The sequence below is a fragment of the Aulonocara stuartgranti genome (assembly GCF_965226115.1).
Source record: "Aulonocara stuartgranti genome assembly, chromosome: 3".
Classification (NCBI taxonomy): Eukaryota; Metazoa; Chordata; class Actinopteri; order Cichliformes; family Cichlidae; genus Aulonocara; species Aulonocara stuartgranti.
The window spans coordinates 32572184-32594196 of NC_138941.1; the positions used below are offsets into that span (position 1 = coordinate 32572184).

General features: G+C 40.6%; 1 protein-coding gene and 1 long non-coding RNA gene across 2 annotated transcripts; both read left to right on the forward strand.

Annotated features, from left to right (window-relative positions):
* The first annotated feature begins 17565 nt into the window (after positions 1–17565).
* LOC309702963 lies at positions 17566–19497 on the forward strand. The gene is made up of 3 exons (XR_014275803.1): positions 17566–18573; positions 18739–18851; positions 19279–19497. It is a non-coding gene; the product is annotated as an uncharacterized lncRNA (long non-coding RNA).
* An 866-nt stretch (positions 19498–20363) lies between these two features.
* Positions 20364–21741, forward strand: LOC309703449 (uncharacterized protein). The gene is made up of 6 exons (XM_082528257.1): positions 20364–20439; positions 20543–20664; positions 20786–20833; positions 21001–21078; positions 21225–21278; positions 21442–21741. The coding sequence occupies exons 2-6, from the start codon at positions 20545–20547 to the stop codon at positions 21661–21663; spliced, it is 522 nt and encodes a 173-aa protein (XP_082384383.1). The 5' UTR covers positions 20364–20439; positions 20543–20544; the 3' UTR covers positions 21664–21741.
* The last annotated feature ends 272 nt before the right edge of the window (positions 21742–22013 follow it).

Consider the following 22013-nt stretch of genomic DNA (forward strand, 5'->3'; position numbering starts at 1 on the left):
TTATGGTATTTTACAATGTACACGGTATGAAGGTATGTTATGAATATGCTATAACTATAAGTATAGTTACAGGCTGTAGTGAGTACAAGCTATGTACAGGCTATGAACAGGATATAAATATAAAAAACTATACAGAATATGAAGTAAAAAACACTATACAGAATATGAGATATACAGCTATACAGAAATGTGAACTATGCAGGTTATAAACAGTTGTAGAATTAAAAATGATCGTATTGTACAGAATGATGTGAGCTGCATCCACAGAAGAGAGGTCTAAGAGATGAAGACTCTGATTACCGTTCAACCTTAAACTTCTATAGGAACCACAAGTACACCTAATATTCCAAAATTAAAATCTGGATTTCAGAGCGAGTCAGTGAAGAAAAGCAAATATGCTGTCTCTTTATAGTCCCTGTCATGACTCTCTCAGCAGCACTTTTGATCCATCAATATTAAACAATTATTGATGCAGCAGATTGAGATGAAACCTGGCCCAGAGGTACAGTAGGTGTCCCAGAGAAAGGATCTGTTGAAAGTTGGACCTCAACTACTCAGGATGATTTTTAATGAATTTCTGAAATTTCCATATTTGTAGTGTATTGGCTGTATTGAATTGCATATGAATGTCCTTTAATTTCTGAGGAATTTTACAGTAAATCTGGCTGAAACTTGGCACACGGGTACAGGAGGTGTCCCAGAGGAGGAATGTGTTGAAAGTTGGACCTCAACTACTCAGGATGATTTTTAATGAATTTCTGACATTTCCATAATTGTATTGACTGTATTGGGCTGTTTCATTGTAATTTGTGTGCGCGCATGCGCGTGCGACTGTTCGCGCGCGTGCACGTGTGCGCCGGTATAGGCTTTCAATCGGCATATAAAGCGAAAAGGCGGTACCGTAAAGACTGGTGTAAAAGCGCAAGGAAATTTATGCGGCGGATAAGAGGCGGCTGGCTTGACTGCGGCTCACAAATGACGGCTCACTTTACCGCGGTGGGAATCTGAGGTTAAGCGAGAGCCTACCTGTAGCTGTCATATGATCTGCTCTTGCTGATCAGTCCGTCGCAATGTGCCAGCATTTACTGCTGCTTTGCGTCGAATGCACGGGAGGAATGATCCAACAAAAACACCGGCTTAGCTTTATGTGCTAACGCCACCCTGCAATCAATATGCAGGTGGGTTCCCAATTAACCTAGTTGCGCAGCGAAGAGAACGAGCCTAGGAGAGAGAGAGAGAGAGAGAGAGAGAGAGAGAGAGAGAGAGAGAAGGCAGGCGAGTAGCCCATCTGGCTACTGCTTTAAGTGACTGACAGGTTTCTTTGAAAAATACTTTCTTATATCCAGGTTCTTCCTTGTTGCTGCCGTCCTCCTCTCCTCTTGTTAAAACTAAACAGAGCTCCCTGAAAGGCACAGCCAAACACATATTTGTCACATGAGTTAGGGCTCCAGTAGAGAATGTAATTTAACTCTTTCTGCACCGCTGGGTGAATGAGACGTCGACAGATCGTTTTGTTTTTCTTTACTCGAAGAGATCAAATTATTGGTGGGGACAATTCAATAATCGCTGGATATTGGTGCATGGGGACATGTCCCTTCTGTCCACGCCAAATCTACACCCTTGATTTATTGCTGTATCATTATTCCCCCTCACATCTCAACAAATTATTAAAGTATCGGGTTTAGTTCAAAGGAAATCGTTACTCTTTCAAGACATAAACACAGTGCAGAAAGACGTATAAGGACGCTGAAGAGATAGCAGAAAGCCAAATAGTGTCAGACAGAAAAACACACAGACAAACTTGGAAAAGTTTATTTGTGGAAAATGAAATACTGTTAGCGGCGATGCTAGTATACACTCTCATGCAGTAATGAGGTTGCATGTTGCTATAAGACAGCTGATCGAGTTGTTTCGTTGACTACACGTTTAATAAAGGGTACAAGACCCGTGGCGGTTTTTTGGCTTCGAAATGACTAGAATCTTTACATTTCGACTTTTTTCTCAAAATAGTATTTCGATTTCAATGTTGATATTTCGACTTTATTAAAGCAAATGACATTTTGTGACCTAATAGCTACTCCTTCGCACTTCTCCAACACACACACACACACACACACACACACACACACACACACACACACACACACACACACACACACACACACACACACACACACAAACAAAAGGATGGGCGTGAACATAATAAAAATAATAATCTGTGTTCGCTTAAGACACACTGACCTGGATACTTATTTGCTATTACAGTGTTTCCAGTTTACTTGAGGTTATGATTGTTCTGAATTCCTGTAAGAGAGTGTGTTTAGTCGAAGTTTCATCGCCTTTGAATACAGTTTTAAGTCTGTGTCGGCAACAAGGCGGGACCGCTACTTCGCAAAAAACAAGACTCGCTTGAGCGCAGTAAGTAGACTGAGATCTTGAAGGTTCCAAAACCATACTAATAATACCTAACTGAGGTAGAAACCCACCCAATCCACTAGGAATTCATTTCTCCAGTCTTTATCTTCTATTGTAGCTCCTTAAATAGGAGGATCCGAAAGAGACGGGAGAAGTTCTGAGAGGAGCTTATAGACAGGGAGTGCAGCGACTTGACTTCGGTAAGTTATTTCTCTTAGACTTTTCCTCTAACGGTTTTGTAAAATCATTTTTATATTTGCTTAAGAAAAGGTTCGTTTTACTTCATGTAGGCTAATAGGATTTCAAGTATACTTGAGAATAGCATGAGCTTTGTTGTGGAAAAATTGAGCCTCTAAACCAAACCGATTTTCTGTGATTTATTGAAAGAAAGTTAAAACGTTTGCGAAGAAATCAATACAGCTCAGGCTTCGAACTGGCACTCACAAGTAGGAAAAAACAGCTCCTTTATTGCCATTGTGTGGATACAATCTTTGTCTGTTCAGCTGTGGGGAGATCAGTTCCCAAAGTCATGTAGGCAGAAGTCTGAAAATAAAGTGCGTCACAGTTTACAGTTAGCTGTTTTCAAATCTCCACGCCCTAATTCTTTGTCAAGAAAGTTATATAGAAACAGTGCACAGATCAGTTAGATGAATTGAAACACAAATTTCCCATTAACGATAAAAAAACAAAGAAAGAAAGAAAGAAAAACACATGGACACAAATGTGAAAAATAAAAACGGAGAGCAAACAAAGATAAACCTGCAACATAAATGGTGTCTCCAACACTGACATCTGGCAAAGAGTTCTGCTAACACGGTATGTGTGAACCAAGGTTATTATCGTTAACGAAAACTAACGAAATAACAAAAACTAGAAGTGAAAAAACATTTTCGTTAACGGAAATAAAAATAAAAACAAAAAAAGGAAAACTAACTAAAACTGTAATGAGTGTTCACAAAACTAACTAAAATTAACTGAATTTATAGCAAAAATGTGTTTAGTTTTCATTGATGTGTGTGTGTCATACAATGGTCAAGGGTGAAAATGAAGTTTAGTTTCCAGATTTTTTTCTTGCTGTGTCTCATTATGCCAGCAGGTTAAAACTGATATAAAATTGAAAATCTGAAGTCAAAACTAAATAAAAATAAAAACTAATGAAAATTGCAAAACTATTAAAACCCTGGTGTGAACACAGAAAAGGCTTCTTTTATATGGCGTTATTTTTGTGCCACTATTCTGAGCGCACGTAAAAAAGGTTTGCAGGTGCAAGTGTTGCATTTTGAGGAGAAATTTATTTTGAGCGAAGAAAAGCTGAATTTGAGTGAACAAAATTCATTGCTGCATGCAAAAAATGTATATCCGTGTTTGCTATTATCCATATACACACGCACAATAGCAGCCCCTCTCGCTCAGTTTTTGTATTTGCGCTCGCAATGTGTCGCTCACGCTCTCAACATTTCTGCCCGTGCACGCTCAACTCTTTCTGTACACCGTTATATTTGTGCCACAAAACCAGCCAATCACAGACTTGGATGCAAAAAAATCTGATTGGCTGTTTTTGTCTCCAATCAGCTCGAAAGGACGAAATGCAATATCCCAGAATCCATTTCGTCCAAAGCTCAAACGAGGCAGTGGCGGAGGAACACAGAGTGGCGGAGTTTGAAATATTACTCTTTCTGGGACACAAAATAAACTTTTAAGATATTTTCATGTTAGAATGTAGCTGTGTGAACTTCAAATATCTGCTCGATTTATCAAGACATCACATATTTGCATAAGTGCTCCAACGTTTTCGGAGATGCCTGTTACCCACCAGCTGACCGGGTGGGAACTCGGGTTAAACATAATATATAAGGCTGAACTGACAAAAAAATCACCGACTACACCACCAGGTATTATTGGAAAAACCATAAAGCCTTTGAACGAAAACAAACGCTGTTGTGACAGTGATGTACACTGTTTTGTTGGTATATATGTATGATTTGTATCACCTTCATGTTTCCAGCTTTACAGCTGTGGCTCCAGCAAACATCAGCTGATACTAGAAATTAATTTTAAATAAATTCTAACAACAGCTGATCAATTTTGAACGTGCTGCTGTTGTTGTTTAGCGCAACATCCGCTGGTTTCCTGTTTCTGGCGCAAAGTGGGAGATAAACAAACAAGAGAGACGATCAGCTGATCATTGATCAGTTTCATGATTGAAGTAGCAACAGGAGAGGGAGGGAGAATGAGGAGAGAAGAGGCAGCTAAGACACAGAATAACTCCAGCTTTGTGTCTTTTTTATTCTCGCTGAAGTCTTTTCCCCTCAATACGGATGTATTGTAATTGGTCCAGCCCAGAGTTGATTATTACCAGTTGGCTAATCCACCACCTTTCATTGTTTATACCATTACAAAAACAAACAAACTAACATAAAAATGAAAAATCACCATTGGCCCACCGGGCAAATGCCGGGTAAATGCCCAATGGCCAGTCCAGGTATTCGGTCAGCTGGTGGGTAACAGGCATCTCCAAAAACGTTAGAGCACTTATGCAAATATGTGATGTCTTGATAAATCGAGCAGATATTAGAAGTTTACACAGCACCATTCTCGCATGAAAATATCTTAAAAGTTTATTTTGTGACCCACAAAGAGTAATATTTCAAACTCCGCCACTCTGTGTTCCTCCGCCACTGCCTCGTTTGAGTTTTGGACGAAATGGATTCTGGGATATTGCATTTCGTCATTTCGAGCTGGTTGGAGACGAAAACAGCCAATCAGATTTTTTTTGCATCCAAGTCTGTGATTGGCTGGTTTTGTGGCACAAATATAACGGTGTACAGAACGAGTTGAGCGCGCACGGGCTGAAATGTTGAGAGCGCGAGCGACACATTGCGAGCGAGCGCAAGTGCAAAAACTGAGCGAGAGGGGCTGCTATTGTGCGTGTGTATATGGATAATAGCAAACACGGATATACATTTTTTGCATGCAGCAATGAATTTTGTTCACTCAAATTCAGCTTTTCTTCGCTGAAAATAAATTTCTCCTCAAAATGCAACACTTGCACCTGCAAATTTTTTTTACGTGCGCTCAGAATAGTGGCACAAAAATAACGCCATACTTTTACACATGAATACACATGAAAACACAGCTAATGCTTCCAGTGTTTCTAAGTTATTATTTTCACTTCCATAAATCTTCAAGTGTGGCAGGCTGAACAGAATTTTAGTTCCTGAAAACATTTACTATGGAGCCCCGCAGGGGACATGGGAGAAAAAAAAATTAGGGAGAAAAAAAAAATTAGGGAGAAAAAAAAAAATTAAGACGGACTTTTGCGAGATCTCGCAAAACAAACTCGGGATCTCGCAAAAGTATTGCGAGATATCGCAAAAGTTTTAGCCGCATTCTTCGGAGGCCGCCAGCTCGAAGCCTACCGGGAGGTCGAGGCACGATGTGCCGGGAAAGCGGTGTTCCTCCCGGCTGTAGTAGGTCTCGACCTCCCGTTAGCTTCGAGCTAGTGGCCGCCAGCTCGAAGCCGACCGGGAGGTCGAGGCACGATGTGCCGGGAAAGCGGTGTTCCTCCCGGCTGTAATAGGTCTCGACCTCCCGTTAGCTTCGAGCTAGTGGGTGTCAGATCTCCAAAAACATCAGAGCACTTTTGCAAATATGTGATGTCTTGTAAACCGAGCAGGTATCTGACGTTTACACAACTACATTCACGCCTCAAAATATCTTAAAAGTGTATTTTGTGACCCAGAAAGAGTAATATTACAACTAAGTAGCTGCCGCCATTGTTGGAATTCAACTTTCGCGAGAAAGTTTTGCGAGATCCCGAGTTTGTTTTGCGAGATCTCGCAAAAGTCCGTCTTAATTTTTTTTTTTCTCCCATGTCCCCTGCGGGGCTCCGTAATTTACACACTCTGATTAAAAATAAAATTAACTTTTTTCAGCTGCTCCCCTTAGGAGCAGATCATCTGCTTATCTACACTGTCCCTACCAGTGGCCTATTTTATAGGGGTGCTGAAGCCTCCCTAAAATATTCTTAAGACCCCCAAAATATTTTTTTAAGTGTTCTTTTGTTTTGCTTTTTTACTTATTCTATTTTTTTTCTACTGAAATTGCAGACAAATTCATTATAAAGATGCAGGAATATGAGTTTAAATAAATAATAATATAAACCTGTCACTATTCACTTAAATATGATCATAACTCCATTGGTCCCAGTCTCACTGCATAGCTGGACTGGCCATCGGGCATTTGCCCGCTGTGCCGAAGGTGATTTTTAGTTTTTATGGGCCGATGGTTTTTTGGGGTTTTTTTGTAATGGTATAAACAATAAAGATGGTGGATTGGCCAATGACTCTGGGCTGGACCAGTTACAGCCGTGGAGGGCGAATGCCCTCTTGCTTAGGCAACATCTCTGAAAGCAATCTTATCACAGAAAAACAGAAGAAAATGGGATTGAGATGAAAAAGAACTCAATTTGTTCCATACTACAGAATGGGAAAAAAAGACACAAAGCTGGAGTTATTCTGTGTCTTTGCTGCGCTGCTGCCTTGTCTTCTCTCATTCTCTCCCCCTCCCTTTCCTTTTGTTAATCAATCAATGACCAGCTGATCGGCTTTTCTGTCACAAGTCCCTTCTCTCTTGTTTGTTTATCACCTACTTTGCGCCAGAAAGAGGAAACTGGCGGATGTCGCGCTAAACAACAGCAGCATGTTTAAGCTTAATAAGCTGTTGTTAGAATTAATTTAATATTACTTTCTAGTATCATCTGATGTTTGCTTGAGCCACAGCTGTAAAAGCTACTGGTCATGATATCGGTTTGGATATCTGGTGAGAGGTAAACATGAAGATGAAACCAGGAGACGTCCTTACTGAATCATCAGAGCTGAACAGGTGATGGAGAAACAGGTTTACCTTTGAAAGGAAGTTGTGAACTGTTTCTGAGAGACAAATAACACCAGGATCCCTTTCTACGTAGCTGACAGCTGGTAACTGTGCAGGGGCTTTCTTAGTATGAAGCCATACTGCCATTCAATTATCATTACCTTTGTTCTTCACCTAGCTTTAACAACTCTTTCATGTAGCATCATTGTATGGATCATCAGCTTTATCTCTCTGTTGCAACCCCTCTGCACATCACTCGTGTTCTTGAAAATCAGTACTAGTACACTTCCACTGCTTTCCTCAGGCATCCTTTCACTTTCCAACTTTGCGTTAAACAGTCTGGTTAAATGTCTACTGCCCTCTCCTAGATATCCCCATGCCTCCATGGGTATGTCATCACAGTCAAACATCTTTTGACTCATCATCCACTTCTTTCTTTTCTCATTCCACCAATAAGTCTCCTTGTTGACTTTTCTCTTTCCAGATATAGCAAACACCTTCTTTACAGTTTTCTCAATCAGAATCAGAATCAGAATGGGGTTTATTGCCAGATGTTGAGGTTTACAACATTAGGAAATTGCTGCGGTGCTTCAGTGCAAACAGTGTCATAAATAGCACTTAAATAGACATGAAAAAAAATAAAAATAAAAGTAAGAATAAGAATTAAAAGTGCTATGTAGAAAGATATGTGCATGAGATATACATGAGATATATACATGAGAATAAGAATTATGAGTGCTACGTAGAAAGATATATACATGAGTGCAGGTGGTGATCAGTGCCAAACATAGAATGATGCAGTGACACAGCGTAGGGTCATGAGTTAGTGGCGGGTACAGTCATATGGTTATTGTTCATGTGTCCAACAGCAGAGGGGAAGAAACTGTTCTTATGGCGAGAGGTTCTGGTGCGAATGGACCGGAGCCTCCTGCCTGAGGGGAGCAGGTCAAACAGACTGTGTCCAGGGTGAGAAGGGTCAGCTGAGATATGAGCTGCACGCCCCAGTGTCCTGGAGGTGTACAGGTCCTGCAAAGATGGGAGTCTGCAGCCAATCACCTTCTCAGCAGAGCGCACAACACGCTGCAGTCTCTGTTTGTCCCTGATAGAGGCTCCAGCGTACCACACGGTGATGGAGGAGGTGAGGATGGACTCGATGATTGCAGTGTAGAACTGCATCATCGTCTGTGTTGGCAGGTTGAATTTCTTCAGCTGCCTCAGGAAGTACATCCTCTGCTGGGCTTTCTTGATGACGGAGGTGATGGTGGGCTCCCACTTCAGGTCCTGGGTGATGGTGGTACCCAGGAAGCGGAATGAGTCCACAGAGGTGATGGGGGTGTCAGTCAGGATGATGGGGGGGAGTGGGGCTGTGTGCTTCCTGAAGTCCACAATAATCTCCACTGTCTTCTGGGCATTCAGCACCAGGTTGTTGTGGCTGCACCAGGTCACCAGACGTTCAACCTCCCTCCTGTAGGCAGACTCATCCCCGTCCGAGATGAGCCCAATAACGGTGGTGTCATCTGCGAACTTGATTAGCTTGACAGACTGGTGGGTGGAGGTGCAGCAGTTGGTGTACAGGGAGAAGAGCAGAGGAGAAAGAACACAGCCCTGAGGGGAGCCGGTGCTGATGGTCCGGGAGTCCGAGACATTCTTTCCCAGCCTCACATGCTGCTTCCTGTCCGTCAGGAAGTCAGTGATCCACCGGCAGATGGGATCAGGCACATTCATCTGGGAAAGCTTGTCTCGGAGATGGTCTGGAAGGATGGTGTTGAAGGCAGAGCTGAAGTCCACAAACAGGATCCTGGCGTAGGTTCCTGGGGAGTCCAGATGCTGCAGGATGAAGTGTAGGGCCATGTTGATGGCGTCGTCTACAGACCTGTTGGCTCTATATGCAAACTGCAGGGGGTCCAGGAGGGGGGCCGTGAGGGTCTTGAGATAGGAGAGAACCAGGCGCTCAAATGACTTCATGACCACAGATGTCAGAGCCACGGGTCTGTAGTCATTTAGTCCAGTGATCCTAGGTTTCTTGGGGACAGGGATTATGGTAGAGGACTTAAAGCAGGCAGGCACATGACATGCCTGCAGTGAGGAGTTGAAAATGCCAGAAAACACTGGGGCCAGCTCGTTTGCACAGTGTCTGAGGGTGGCAGGAGACACACCGTCTGGGCCGGGAGCTTTCCGAGCATTCAGACTCCTAAACTGCTTCCTCACATCTGCTTCATGAATATGAAGAGTTGTGGTGGGAGGAGGTGGTGTGAAATCCTCTTTTGTGTGGGGTGAGGAGGTGGGTGTTGTAGGTGAACAGTTTGAAGGTGGTGATGGCTCTATGGAGGGGGGAGAGGTGGGGGAATTAGTGTCCAAATTGTCTCTATTGTTGGGGCCGTTGGAGGTGTGAAGGCTGCCTGATGGCTCGTCAAAACGGCAGTAGAAGTCGTTAAGGGTGTTGGCCAAGAGCAAGTCATCAGTGGAGTGGGGGGTTTTAGGCTTGTAGTTGGTGATATTCCTAAAACCTTTCCACACAGAGGCCGAGTCATTCTCTGAGATCTGCTGCTGCATCTTCTCAGAGTGCTGATGTTTGGCAATGTCCACTTCTTTAGTGAACCTGTACTTGGCCTCTCTGTAGCAGTCCCTGTCTCCGCTTCTGAACGCCTTTCTCTTTTCCAGCCACAGCTTTTTGAGTTTAGGAGTAAACCAGGGTTTGTCATTGTTATAACTCACCCTGGTGCGTGATGGCACAATGCTGTCCTCACAGAAGTGGATATAGGAGGTGACAGTGTCCGTAAACTCGTCCAAGCTGTTAGAAGCAGCCTTCATTGTGTCCCAGTCTGTGGTCTCCAAACACGTGCGAAGCTCCTCCACAGCCTCGTTGCTCCACAGTTTTTTGGTCCTCACGACAGGTTTGGAGAGCTTCAGCCTCTGTCTGTACGCGGGGATTAGGTGGATCATGACGTGATCAGAAAGTCCGAGTGAAGCGCGGGGCACCGCGCGATAGGCCCCGCTGATCGTGCTGTAGCAGTGGTCCAATGTCCTCTCCTCTCTGGTCGGGCATTTAATATACTGCTTGTATTTCGGAAGCTCATGGCTCAGATTGGCTTTGTTAAAGTCCCCAAGAGCAATGATGAGAGAGTCCGGGTATGTCCGCTCCATGTGGAGAATCTGCTCTGCGAGTGCGCACTGAGCTGCTTGCGCATCCGCGTCTGGCGGGATGTAAACAGCGGCCAGGATGAATGAAGCAAACTCCCGCGGAGAATAAAACGGTTTGCAGTGAATAAAAAGGTATTCCAGAGAGGGAGAGCAGTGCTGAGCAATCACTGTTACATCTGTGCACCAGCCACTATTGATGTAGAAGCAGACACCTCCACCTTTGGTTTTACCGGAGAGAGCGGCCTGCCGGTCCGCACGCAGCAGATGAAAGCCCTCCAGCTTGAGCGCGCAGTCCGGGATGTCCTCACTGAGCCACGACTCCGTAAAACATAAGACACAGGAGGAGGCAAAGTCTCTGTTCATGCTTCTCATCAGGGCCAGTTCGTCTATCTTATTCCCGAGTGAGCGTACATTGGAAAGGAAGATCCCAGGAAGAGCCGTTCTCAGTCCGCGTCTCCTCAAACGCACAAGTATGCCGGCCCGCTTACCTCTCTTTCGACGTCTCACTTTCCTGATCAGAGTCTGCAGTAAATCTGCCGCAGATGCGACAAATATTGGAAATAAATCCACAGGCGTTGTAGTCCTGCAGTTAAGGAGCTCTTCTCTGGTGTAAGAGTATCCAGAGGAGTGCCCAGACACAGAAGAAATGCACAAAAAAACCCCAAAAGTAACGCACTGAAGCACCAGGGCATCCATACGCGGCGCCATCTTGGTTCAGCTCAAGACTCTAGCTGTACTTTCCCAGTCAATGTTTCCTTACATTCAGAGCTCATCTTAACTCCTCCCTGAACTCTTAACATTTTTGCTTGTTCTGCTTCCACCATTCCACCAATAATTCTTCATTCACTTCTCTTTGCAATTTCCATAGTAATTCTACAGACTACCACCTGTGCTGCCTAGCTCTCCCCTGCCACCACCTTGCAATCTGTCATTCTTTCAGATTGCACCTTCTGCATAAGATACAGTCTACTTGTGTGCACCTTACTCCACTCCCATGTTACCTTGCATTTCTCCTTCTTCTTTAAGTACGTGTTCACTACAGCCATTTCCACCCTTTTTACAAAATCCACCACCATCTCTCCTACTGCATTTTTCTCCTTACCTACCTTGACCCAGAGTCACTGATAGTTAAAAATATTTAATCTTCCAACACAACAATCACACAGTTAATGTGCCAGCTCTATAGAAATTGGTTGTTGGTGCTGTTTTTACTGCTTTTGCGAACCCTCCGCCTTCTTCACACTCACAGAATTTTGTCATCTCCAACAACACCATACGTAAACAACACCTCCTCATCACCTCTGTTCCCTTCACCTACCCACATCGAAATCTGCTACAGACACTGCTCACTTCCCCCTGGGGACACACTCTACCACTTCATCCAACTTACTCCAGAATTCCTCGCTCTCTTCTGACATCCCACCTGTAGGGCATACGCACTGTCAGCATTTAACATCACCCCTTTTATTTCCATTTTCAAACTCATGATCCTGTCTAATGCTTTCTTCATTTCTACAACACTGTTCACATACTCTTCCTTCAAGATTACTCCTAATCCATTTCTCTTTCTATCTACACCACAGTAGAACATCTTGAATCCACCACCTTCTCCTGCATCGCAAAAAATAAATAAAAATTAAAATGGACACATTCTTCATGCAAGTTTAGTATTACATGGCTAATATTAGTACTTAATTTCTTTCACAGGTAATCTGAAGCAAAGAAAAGAATTATGTCACTCCAGGAATTGAACACCCCCCCAGTAGGAGAAACACACAAAATGTCCAGGAGGATTCATCGATTTCCATCAAATGAGATGATAGATTTTTTTGATGTGGAAACTGCTGCTTCGAAAACATTTGAAGACATGTTTACAGCTGATAACAATAAGATGCTGTTAGAGAATCCACAGTCACATTTGACCATATTTGAAATTCTCTTTACTGCGAGAGGAAACAAAGACTATGGCCAGAATTGTATTACATGGTTAAAGGAAACTGGAAATGTGAATACTTATATTGAAGGTGTTGCTAGTCGCTTTCCAAACATCCCTAAGACACATGTAGAGAGGGCAGTTAATAGTTTGAGTGCAGTTTTCCACCAAACGGAAGAAGAAATATCAAATGAGCATGCAGAAGCTATTGGTCAAAAACTACTGGAACTGCTTGACCCAAAAGACAGTGGTGTTTGTGAAGCAGTGCTAAAAACAGTGCTGTATTTGATAAGACAGAAAACAAAAACAAAAGGCAAATTTAGCTGGGATTTAGAGAAATTACGCAGAATACAGAAAAGTGATGGGCTCCCCAAAGAGATCTATTGCATGGCAAATGAAATTTTACCATTCGTGAACGCAACTGATGTGCCCACAGCAGCTGACGTGACAAAGAATGACATGCAGAATCAACAAAAGGTTTGCTTTAAGCCAGTCAGCAAGAGGTGGAAGAAGCAGCTGGATACACTGGAGAAAAGTGTTCAAAACAGGAGCAAGACAGTAATACAAATCAGAAGCTTTTTTTATAAAGATAAGCCAAAATACAAAATAACGAAGGAAAATGATCCTGAAGTCTTCTTGGGGCTGAGAGAGGATGGCACAGAAGTTGCCATTAAGAGAATGTCTAAAAGCAACTACGAACAGCTGAAGATTGAAGAAAGAAACCTACAACTCCCTAAACTCGATAATCCTCATATTGTACGATATATTGATGCTGCAGTGGACAAGAAGTTTGGATATCTTTTTCTGCAACTTTGTGAATACACCTTGGGAACGTATATTAAGAAACACAAGGAGAAAGTTTTTCTTTTAAAGAACCTCGCCAAAGAGTTTCTTAAAAGTCTAAAGGTGCTTCACTGTCACACTCCTCAAATTCTCCACCAAGATCTCAAACCCGAGAACGTTTGGATTGGTAAGATACATTTAAAATTCTGTAAAATCCATATTCATTGGTAATTAGGAGACATGATTTTGTTTGATGGGTTTTTATATGTTATTCCTCCTGCAGATGTTATTGGGAGGGTAAGGTTAGTTTTTGGCAAACAAGACCAAGAAGGATCATACACGTCAAGCAGTGAAATAGGGGTAAAATGTGTTACACACAAACTTGACTGAGAACATCATGAAAAGTACCACAACTTATAAAATGTTGTGAAAATGTTCTTAAGGTGGCAAGAATGGCCCAAGAGACAACAGAGAACAAACCATACATGTCAAACACTAAAACACAGCTTATTAGTTAAAAAATGTTAGAAAATGTTTATCGATGGTTTTGTAAATTAAGTAATTTGTTACTCTTAAGGTGGCAGGTATGCTGATTCGTCATATCCTCTCTGGAGGGAAGCATACATTTGATGGCAAACCCAACAACGAAAATGAGTACCATTTGGATAATGTTCAAGATGTGGTGGCAAAGGATCTCATCAAGTTGATGATCAATAAAGATTCAAATGAAAGACCCAATATAAAAGAATGCTTGGACCATCCCTTCTTCTGGAATTCGAAACAGTAAGGAAGTCATGCTGATTGATTAATTAATAAATAGTTATTACTGTTACAAAAGAATTGATTTTTGGTTTCACTTAAACTGTCTGTTGAAAAACTGCCCATTCTAGCCTAAAATTCTGATAAGGTCATCCAAGATCAGCCTAGTTAAACATGCATGCTCCCATTTGCTACCAATGATAGATCTTTTTCTTATGCATTTGCTGTTGTTTTTTAAGTAAGCTGCTTCTGCTTATGATTAATTTGCACCTATGAACCATAATTTAAAATTTAATTCAAGGAAATTTGAATACCTGAGACGGACTGGTAACAGGGAGGAAGTGGAAAACTGTCAAAATGCTGACCAGAACCTGATTCAGTCACTAGAAAGATGTCCTGGACTTCAATCCCATAAAAAGTGGAAAGGAAAGGTGACTGCCACATTGTAGCAAAACTTTTGCATTTCTTAAGTTCGTATTATGACCAGAGTTATTTGTTTTTGCAGTTTGAGGTCAACATGGTTAACAAATTGGAGAATTTTAAGAATCAAACTACTCATGGGAGACTACAAAAGAAAGAGACACAACAACAAAACATAGTGGAGTACCAAGTTTATCCAAAGAAACGACAGCAAACAAAGCGGTACCCTGAAAATGTATTAGGACTGCTCCGTTTTATACGTAATCTCCATGAGCATTAGTAAGTTAAAGCTCTGTCTGTCTGTCTTTCTGTCTGTCTGCCTGGATGCCTGTCTGCAAAAAGCACTAATAATGCTTTCCTTTTTTACAGTGCAGAGGACGCAGACAATTGTGATGTAATTGAACTATTTCCTGATCTCTTCGGTTATGTTTACATGTTGGCCAAGGAGAAGGGCTGGAATTCACAGCCACCTTTGAAGAAAATGTTTCAAGGAAAAAAAGACGAAGTGGACTTTAGCACCAGTGTTGTGATGGCATCTGTGAGCACTGAGGCGTGTGAAGGCTCCAGTCCATTCTAAACCTTGTGGAATGAAAATGAAATGAAAGTTGAATTCAGATTGAAGGACCGCTCAGTGGCTGTGGAGCTTGAGAGAAGTAAATATGTAATAAAAAATATGTAAATATAAGTATTATTGTATGGCACTAACCTTACTTCAGTATCTTTTATTTTGTCTGACTGTATACTTTCAAATACATCTTTTACTTTTATTTTGTGACAAGTTAACTCCCAATTGAATTAAGATAAGTAGAAACACTGGAGGTCCAGGATGAAGGATCTTATAAATTACTGTAGACTTACACGCTGCCAGTGAAAAACAAGAAAAGCAGTCAACACCTGTAGAACCACAGATGTCATTAAACCATAAGTTGCAGGCTGTGTTCTCCTCAGACATGTACAAGCTATACATGAAACTAAAGTGATTTAAGCTACCTTTATTAAGTTAAATGGATTTAAGCCATAATGTATTTGTGCCTGTTAGGCCTGTCTACCGTGCCTTGTGCGAAAAAATAATTATATTACTTTTTTTGCCAAAATGTCAAAAATACACTAAGTATATTATAAAATACTTAGTGTATTTTTGTGAAGTTCCATACTTTTTTATGCAGTTAATCTAGCATTATACAACTTTTATTATGCTGTATTTGTTTATTCAGTTAATTTTCAGACCTAATACTACATCATGGGATGAAAAGAAGGGAAAAAATAGATATAATTAAAATCCTTTTGATTTTGAACTTTCCACTACCTGTTGTAGGCTTTCAGAGCTTATGAAAATGGTATGCACATCCATTTTGTTATGTACAATTTTCCTCATATGATTTAAGCTGTACAAACATATTTATCACACAAAAATCTAAACAAGTCTTTATACTCAATGTTAAGATCCAAAAGCAGATGTGACGGATATTATATTGGATGTCATAAAATTCCAAGCTTCTGAGACTTTTTTTAAACTTTCAAAATGTAATGAATTATGCACAATTTTTTTTACTGGAATTTTTTAATTCACTTTCGTAGTAACAGTTTGGAGGTAAATACTTATCTATCTTAATAAATCTGTAAAAATATCACAGTGAATAAAATGTTTTGTACTTTAAAGCTCAATGAAGTAAAATAAAAGTAACCAGAGAACATTTCACCCAGAATCTGTGTTTAATTTTAATATATTTTAATATTATTACGTTATTACATTACACATATATGTTCCTATGTCACTGATCACTGCTGCCGTGGTGTAGATCAGCTTGTTAGTCTCGGTGACTGCAGCCTCGATAATGGTGGCTGTAGGTATCGTCCGTAGTGCTGCATTAACATCATCTAGCAGACCTAATCCAGGCGACGTCCGAGCCGGCATGCCTTCATATCTCACAGCTCAGTTCCTCTCGCACTCAACGATCCTTCTTCTATCACACTTGGGGCTCTCTCTCTCTCTCTCTCCCTACATACCCTTATAAATACTCTTACAATACTCATTAAAAGACTCAAATACAACAAAAACTTCCACAAATCCACTACAAACTGGACCTGGGAACAATATGCTTATTTGCACACTCGGTCACATAGTTCTGAACACACATCTAAATTATACTTGCACATTTTGCATTTTACACGTCTTCGTTCTGTCTCGTCTATAATATCCTGACAATAACTTGAAACTGGTATTCAAGACCTACTGCACATTCACTTTGTATTGTCTCTGTCCTGTCTTTGTTTATTGTACAGTTAGTAATGTATAGTTATCGTTATAGTATCGTATAGAATCACCTCTCAGCTCCCAGCCATCACACCCACCCCCGGCATCTGTGGACTCCAACATACACCCCCTCTCTCTATCAAGGTGCGGAAGGTTGCAGGTCCAGATGGCATCAGCTCCAGGCTCCTGAGGTGCTGCGCAGATGAACTGTGTGGCATCATAGGATATTTGTTCAACCTGAGCCTGTCACTGGGGAATGTACCACAGCTGTGGAAGACCTCCTGTGTGGTACCGGTACCAAAGACCTCCCATCCCAAAGACCTCAGCAGCTACAGGCCGATAGCCCCTGACATCACATTTGATGAAGACCCTCGAGAGGTTGGTTCTAAACCATCTGCGCCCCCTGGTGAGGGGGATCCGCTGCAGTTTGCTTACCAGCCTAGCATCAGGGTGGAGGACGCCATCATCTACCTCCTGCACAGAGCTCTGACTCACCTGGAGAAGCCTGGAAACACTATGAGGATAATGTTCTTTGATTTCTCCAGTGCTTTCAACACCATCCAGCCACGACTTCTGAGAGTGGACCACCACATGTCCCGGTGGATACTGGACTACCTTATAGGGAGCCCACAGTATGTGAGGTCACAGGGCTGTGTCTCTGATACGCTGGTCTGCAGGGGGCCCCACAGGGAACTGTGCTGGCACCGTTCCTCTTCACCCTCTACACTACAGACTTCTCCATTAACTCCCCACGCTGCCACCTGCAGCAGTTCTCTGACGACTCTGACATAGTCGGCCTCATCAGTATACTGTTCATTAGAAAAAAAGTTAACTGTGCATGGTGTGAAACTCAAAACCTCAATATTTATTAAATTCGTTTGCTCTCAATATTAAGTACAAAGACTTGCTTGGAATTTGATGTGACTCACATGTTTGTACAGTTTGGATCTGTCATACGCCCGAAATGCATGTCTAACGTGTCACTGGGTGTTACGATGGCCATGAAACATCAGCTTTACAAAGCCTTGTTCTTATAAATGTCATATCAAAAAGCATTTTCATGGGACGTCAGAGTGAAACAAGAAAGACAACAGTTTCTCATGCTCCAAGCTGTATCACTTGCAATGTAATCAATAATTGTATTTTCCTCTTTTCTTCCTGTTTATAGGGATTTTCTTTACTCCCTATAATCAGCTGGCTGATTGTTGTCCAGTGTTTGCTCACTGCCAAAAATGGAAATTCTGTAACTGTCTTGGTACCTGGGTTGCTGTCCCAGTGTTTTGAGTTTGGACTTTTTTCATTTAGTTTTTCTGTCCCGTTTTATTTTGGTAGTGTTCTATGTTTAGGTTTGCTTGCCCCATTTAATTAATCAGATTTGCTGTGTGTGTTTCCACCTCTTTCTCATTCTCTCATTGGAGTGGAGATATCAGGAATACACATGGTTGTGGCACCGATTCACTCTTTAGCACTACAGCCCCCCCGGTGTGTCGGCCAGAACACCACTTAAGGCCAAATTGTCCCAGAGTATAGAAGAAGAAGCTTGCCGCTCATCCGACACTAAAACTGCCCACCTTATTAATTGGATGATATCGGCGGGCTGGCTCAAACTAACAGAAGGTTAAATGCTAAATAAGCAGCATATAAACTTGGTATATAAAAGCAACTGTGTTCTGACGTTCCGGCCGGAACGTTCTTCCCATCTCTGTCCCCGTCATCACTATTTAAAAATACAGAGAAGAAGATGATCACCTTAAGCAGTCCCACCCACCCTCTCAGCCACACCTCCCTGAGAGCTCACTGTAACACCCCTCTGCTGCAGCAGGCCGGAGACCACACCCCCGCCACATAGATCATATCACAACTGTGAAATAAAGTGAAAGAGCAGCTCACAGATCAGAGGGAAGTCACATCAGGAGAACATTAAGTATTTGTAGCATGCGATCCCCTTGTGTTTTCAGTCTGTGAAACAGTTGTTTGTCTCTTCCCCAGGCAGGTAAGATCAGCAAAACTACACCGTAGGATGGTTTATACCCAAGATTTTTTTTTTAATATTTTATTAACATAACAAGAGGAAACATAGATTTGATTATTTATTTATTCATTTGTTTTATCTTCCATCATTTTCTCTTAAGCTCAAATGTTGTTTTTATTTCCACAGTGATGGCAGCAGCAGCGTTCAGAAGCAGAGGACTGGCTGGTGTCAGAAACAGCAACATTTTAATCCTCATCTTTCTGCTGTCCCTGGTTTATGTCACAAATTCACTGATGAAAGTAAGAACAAAGTCACTGCTGAATTAATTGTTGCTGAAGGTACTTCTATGAAACATTTATTTGCAAATGTAAAACTACAGACACTATTTAAGTCATTATAAGCATATCAAAGTTTGGGTGTTTTTCTCTATGTAGAGTTGTTAATATGTAGTGCTTAAGCAACTGACACATCCTGTTTTTGCACATTTCAAAATATTCTGAGAAGTTTCTCAGAACAACTTAGAAAATCAGAAAAAGCAAAAGCAGCCAGAAGGACGATGGGTCAGTTGGGTTGATGTTGATTGCATGTTATCAGTCAAATTTGGTCATGCAGGAAAAAACAACTGCGTATGAGTCATATCAGTGCACACTAAGACAACTGCAAATCAGTCTGACTGTAGAAGTAAATTTGACTTTCTCTAAAAATAAATGTTGTTTTCTTCTTCAGGCAGAATACAAGAAGAAACAAGCAAGTGAACTTGATGAAAAACTACAGTTTCTTCAGTCTTTGGAAGAACTAATACGGACATCGTCATTTTTTGAGGATTTTCCTGCAATGATGGACGTAGTAAATAGTTTGAGACGCTTCTACAAGAGAACCATCATCCCATCAGACAGAGAGGACGAAGAAAAATGGGGAAATAAGAGGAAAACATGAAAATCCTCCTAAAACTCAACAGAATAAACTTTAAAAGTTTCTATATAATAAATAATAATACAAAATAAATCATAAAATAATGATAAATCTGATCATTAAATATGATGGTTTTCTGTAAGAGAAATGACAGCTGTATGTTGTTTATGCTGTTTTCACTGGGAAGCAGCTTTTATTGCATTTTGCATAATAGACTGATAATCATGGTTTTATTAAACTCAAACTTAGAAAAAAGTAGTTTTTACTAACTTTTGATAAAAAACAAAACAGAAACTTGTATTCAAATATTGTTATCTTACTGTGTTCCCTTTTATTTGTGTCTTCTGTTGGTTAATATAGATCTTCTATTTAACTTTGAATACTCAACAACAACAATGAAGGTTAGCCCTGAATACTTGTCCTAGATTAAATAAATTATATCACACTAACTGCTCTTTGTGTGCTTTTCTTTTTTACTCTTTCTACATCTTCTATGCTTTATAAAAACATAGTAAATATTACTTTATTTCTTCTCCAAAACTGAAAGAATTAAAAGTATGTAACTAGTATGGCAGGTCGAGAGTTACACTGAATTAAATTTTTTAATTAAAGGAAACGACTCAAATAAGTAAATATAATCCAAACTTTTCTAGTACTTATTAAACACTAATAAAAATATATAAAATAATTCACAATCCACTTATGATAAGTATTATGAAGTGTCATCCTAAAAGCTCAATGGAAAAACGTGTTTTGTCATGGTATGTCATAACAATAAATGATGGGCTTCTATTCCTATAAAGCAGACGAGACAAACACAAAAGCTTTGTTGAAAACAAAAGTGAAAGGGCTGCTCACACGTGAGACGTGGGTTGAGTTAAGTCACATCGTATACAAAGCATTTGCAGCATGTTATCTCATTATGTTTTCAGTCTTTGCCTGTACGGTACAGCAGCTTATACATTCACACAGCAGGTAAAAAATAGATATATATATTACATTTTTAACAATCTATTGTTCCAAATTTCTTTGTTTTCTCAACTTTTTCTCAAGCTGAGCACTGTTCCACTTTTACAAGTGATGGCAGCAGCAGATTTTTCCAGAACCCGGGGACCAGCTGGTGCCAGAGGCTTATTTCTCATCTTATCTCTGCTGTGCCTCATTTCAGTCTCAACTTCATTGTATCCCGAGGACCAACTGGTGAATTCATTCTTGCTGAATTCTCTTTTATGATACAACCGTTACACGTTTCTGTGTACATGTACAGTTACAAGCTCATTAACTGCTTTTATTTTTTTTCTTTATTTGCAATGAACTATAGATGCTGGAGTACATGAAGATAGCGATAAAAGAAGCAGACAATCGGAAGGTGAGTTGCTTAGGCTCCAAGTTAGTTTTTTTAAATCTGCTGTGTATTTTCTTAATGAGTGCATTTTACATTGAACTGTCTATAGTGATATGCTGAAAGTATAGTAACTGCAGTGTACAGGATGCAGAATAATCTAGTAAATTTAAATGTGCTATTTTTTCCATCAGGCAGAAGACAAATATAGACAGGAAACAATCACAAAACTGTTTGATCTCTCAAGTTCACTGAATGACAAGGAGAAACTGGTAAATGCTAATGTTTTCTATGCCTTTGTTAATTAGTTTTACATATATAATATGTTCTTGTTAGAATTTTCTTCTTTTGCTGTGGTTTTCAATGTGTTCCTCAACCGGCTGTCACACTCACTATGCTCTGCTTCTTTCATTTTCAGAAACTATTCAAGGAAACCCTGCACAAAGCTATAAAAGAAGAACAAAGGCTAAAGGTGGGTCAGTAACTCTCCATGTTACTCACACGTTGACTGAGAAAGTGTTTAATTCATTACATCAGTAACAAAAAACTCCAATAACATCAGCATACCTTTACTGATCTGATAATTAGTGATTTGTTTTTGTGATTCTGCTAAAACTTTTATTTTTCTCATTCAGGCAAAATTCATGTACATAATATCAACATCAGGTGTTGAGGAAATGTTGGAGAAATACGCTCATCAGCTGGAAATGGTGAAGAGATTATTGCCTGATTCCAAACCACTGAAGGAAATCGTTAACATCTGTTCGCACATGTTGAAGAATTTAAGAACTTTAATAAACAAGAAGATGAGTTTGCTGCAAAAAGCTGGGTGCGACAAGGAGCTTATATCCCCATGAAGTTATTCATTTGGAACTTTACTAAATTAATGTGACACAATGTTGCAGTAAACAGAGAATGTCTTTTGCTTTACTGATATTGACCAATAATTCATTAATGTTCGAATATATATTTAAACATTATACATTTGTATGTAATTTGTATGTATCTGTATCATGTGAAGATTTTTTTCTTGAGCTTTCTTCGTCAAGCCCTAAAGTTAAAATAAATCAGAGCTGATGCTTCTTGTACTAACTGTAGCTTCCTCCCCCGCCCACTTACAATGGAGACGATGACAGTCTTACCTTGCTTCCTAACTTTTCTTGAATTTGTTCTTGAAATTAAAAATTCAGAAGTTTATGGATTTTAT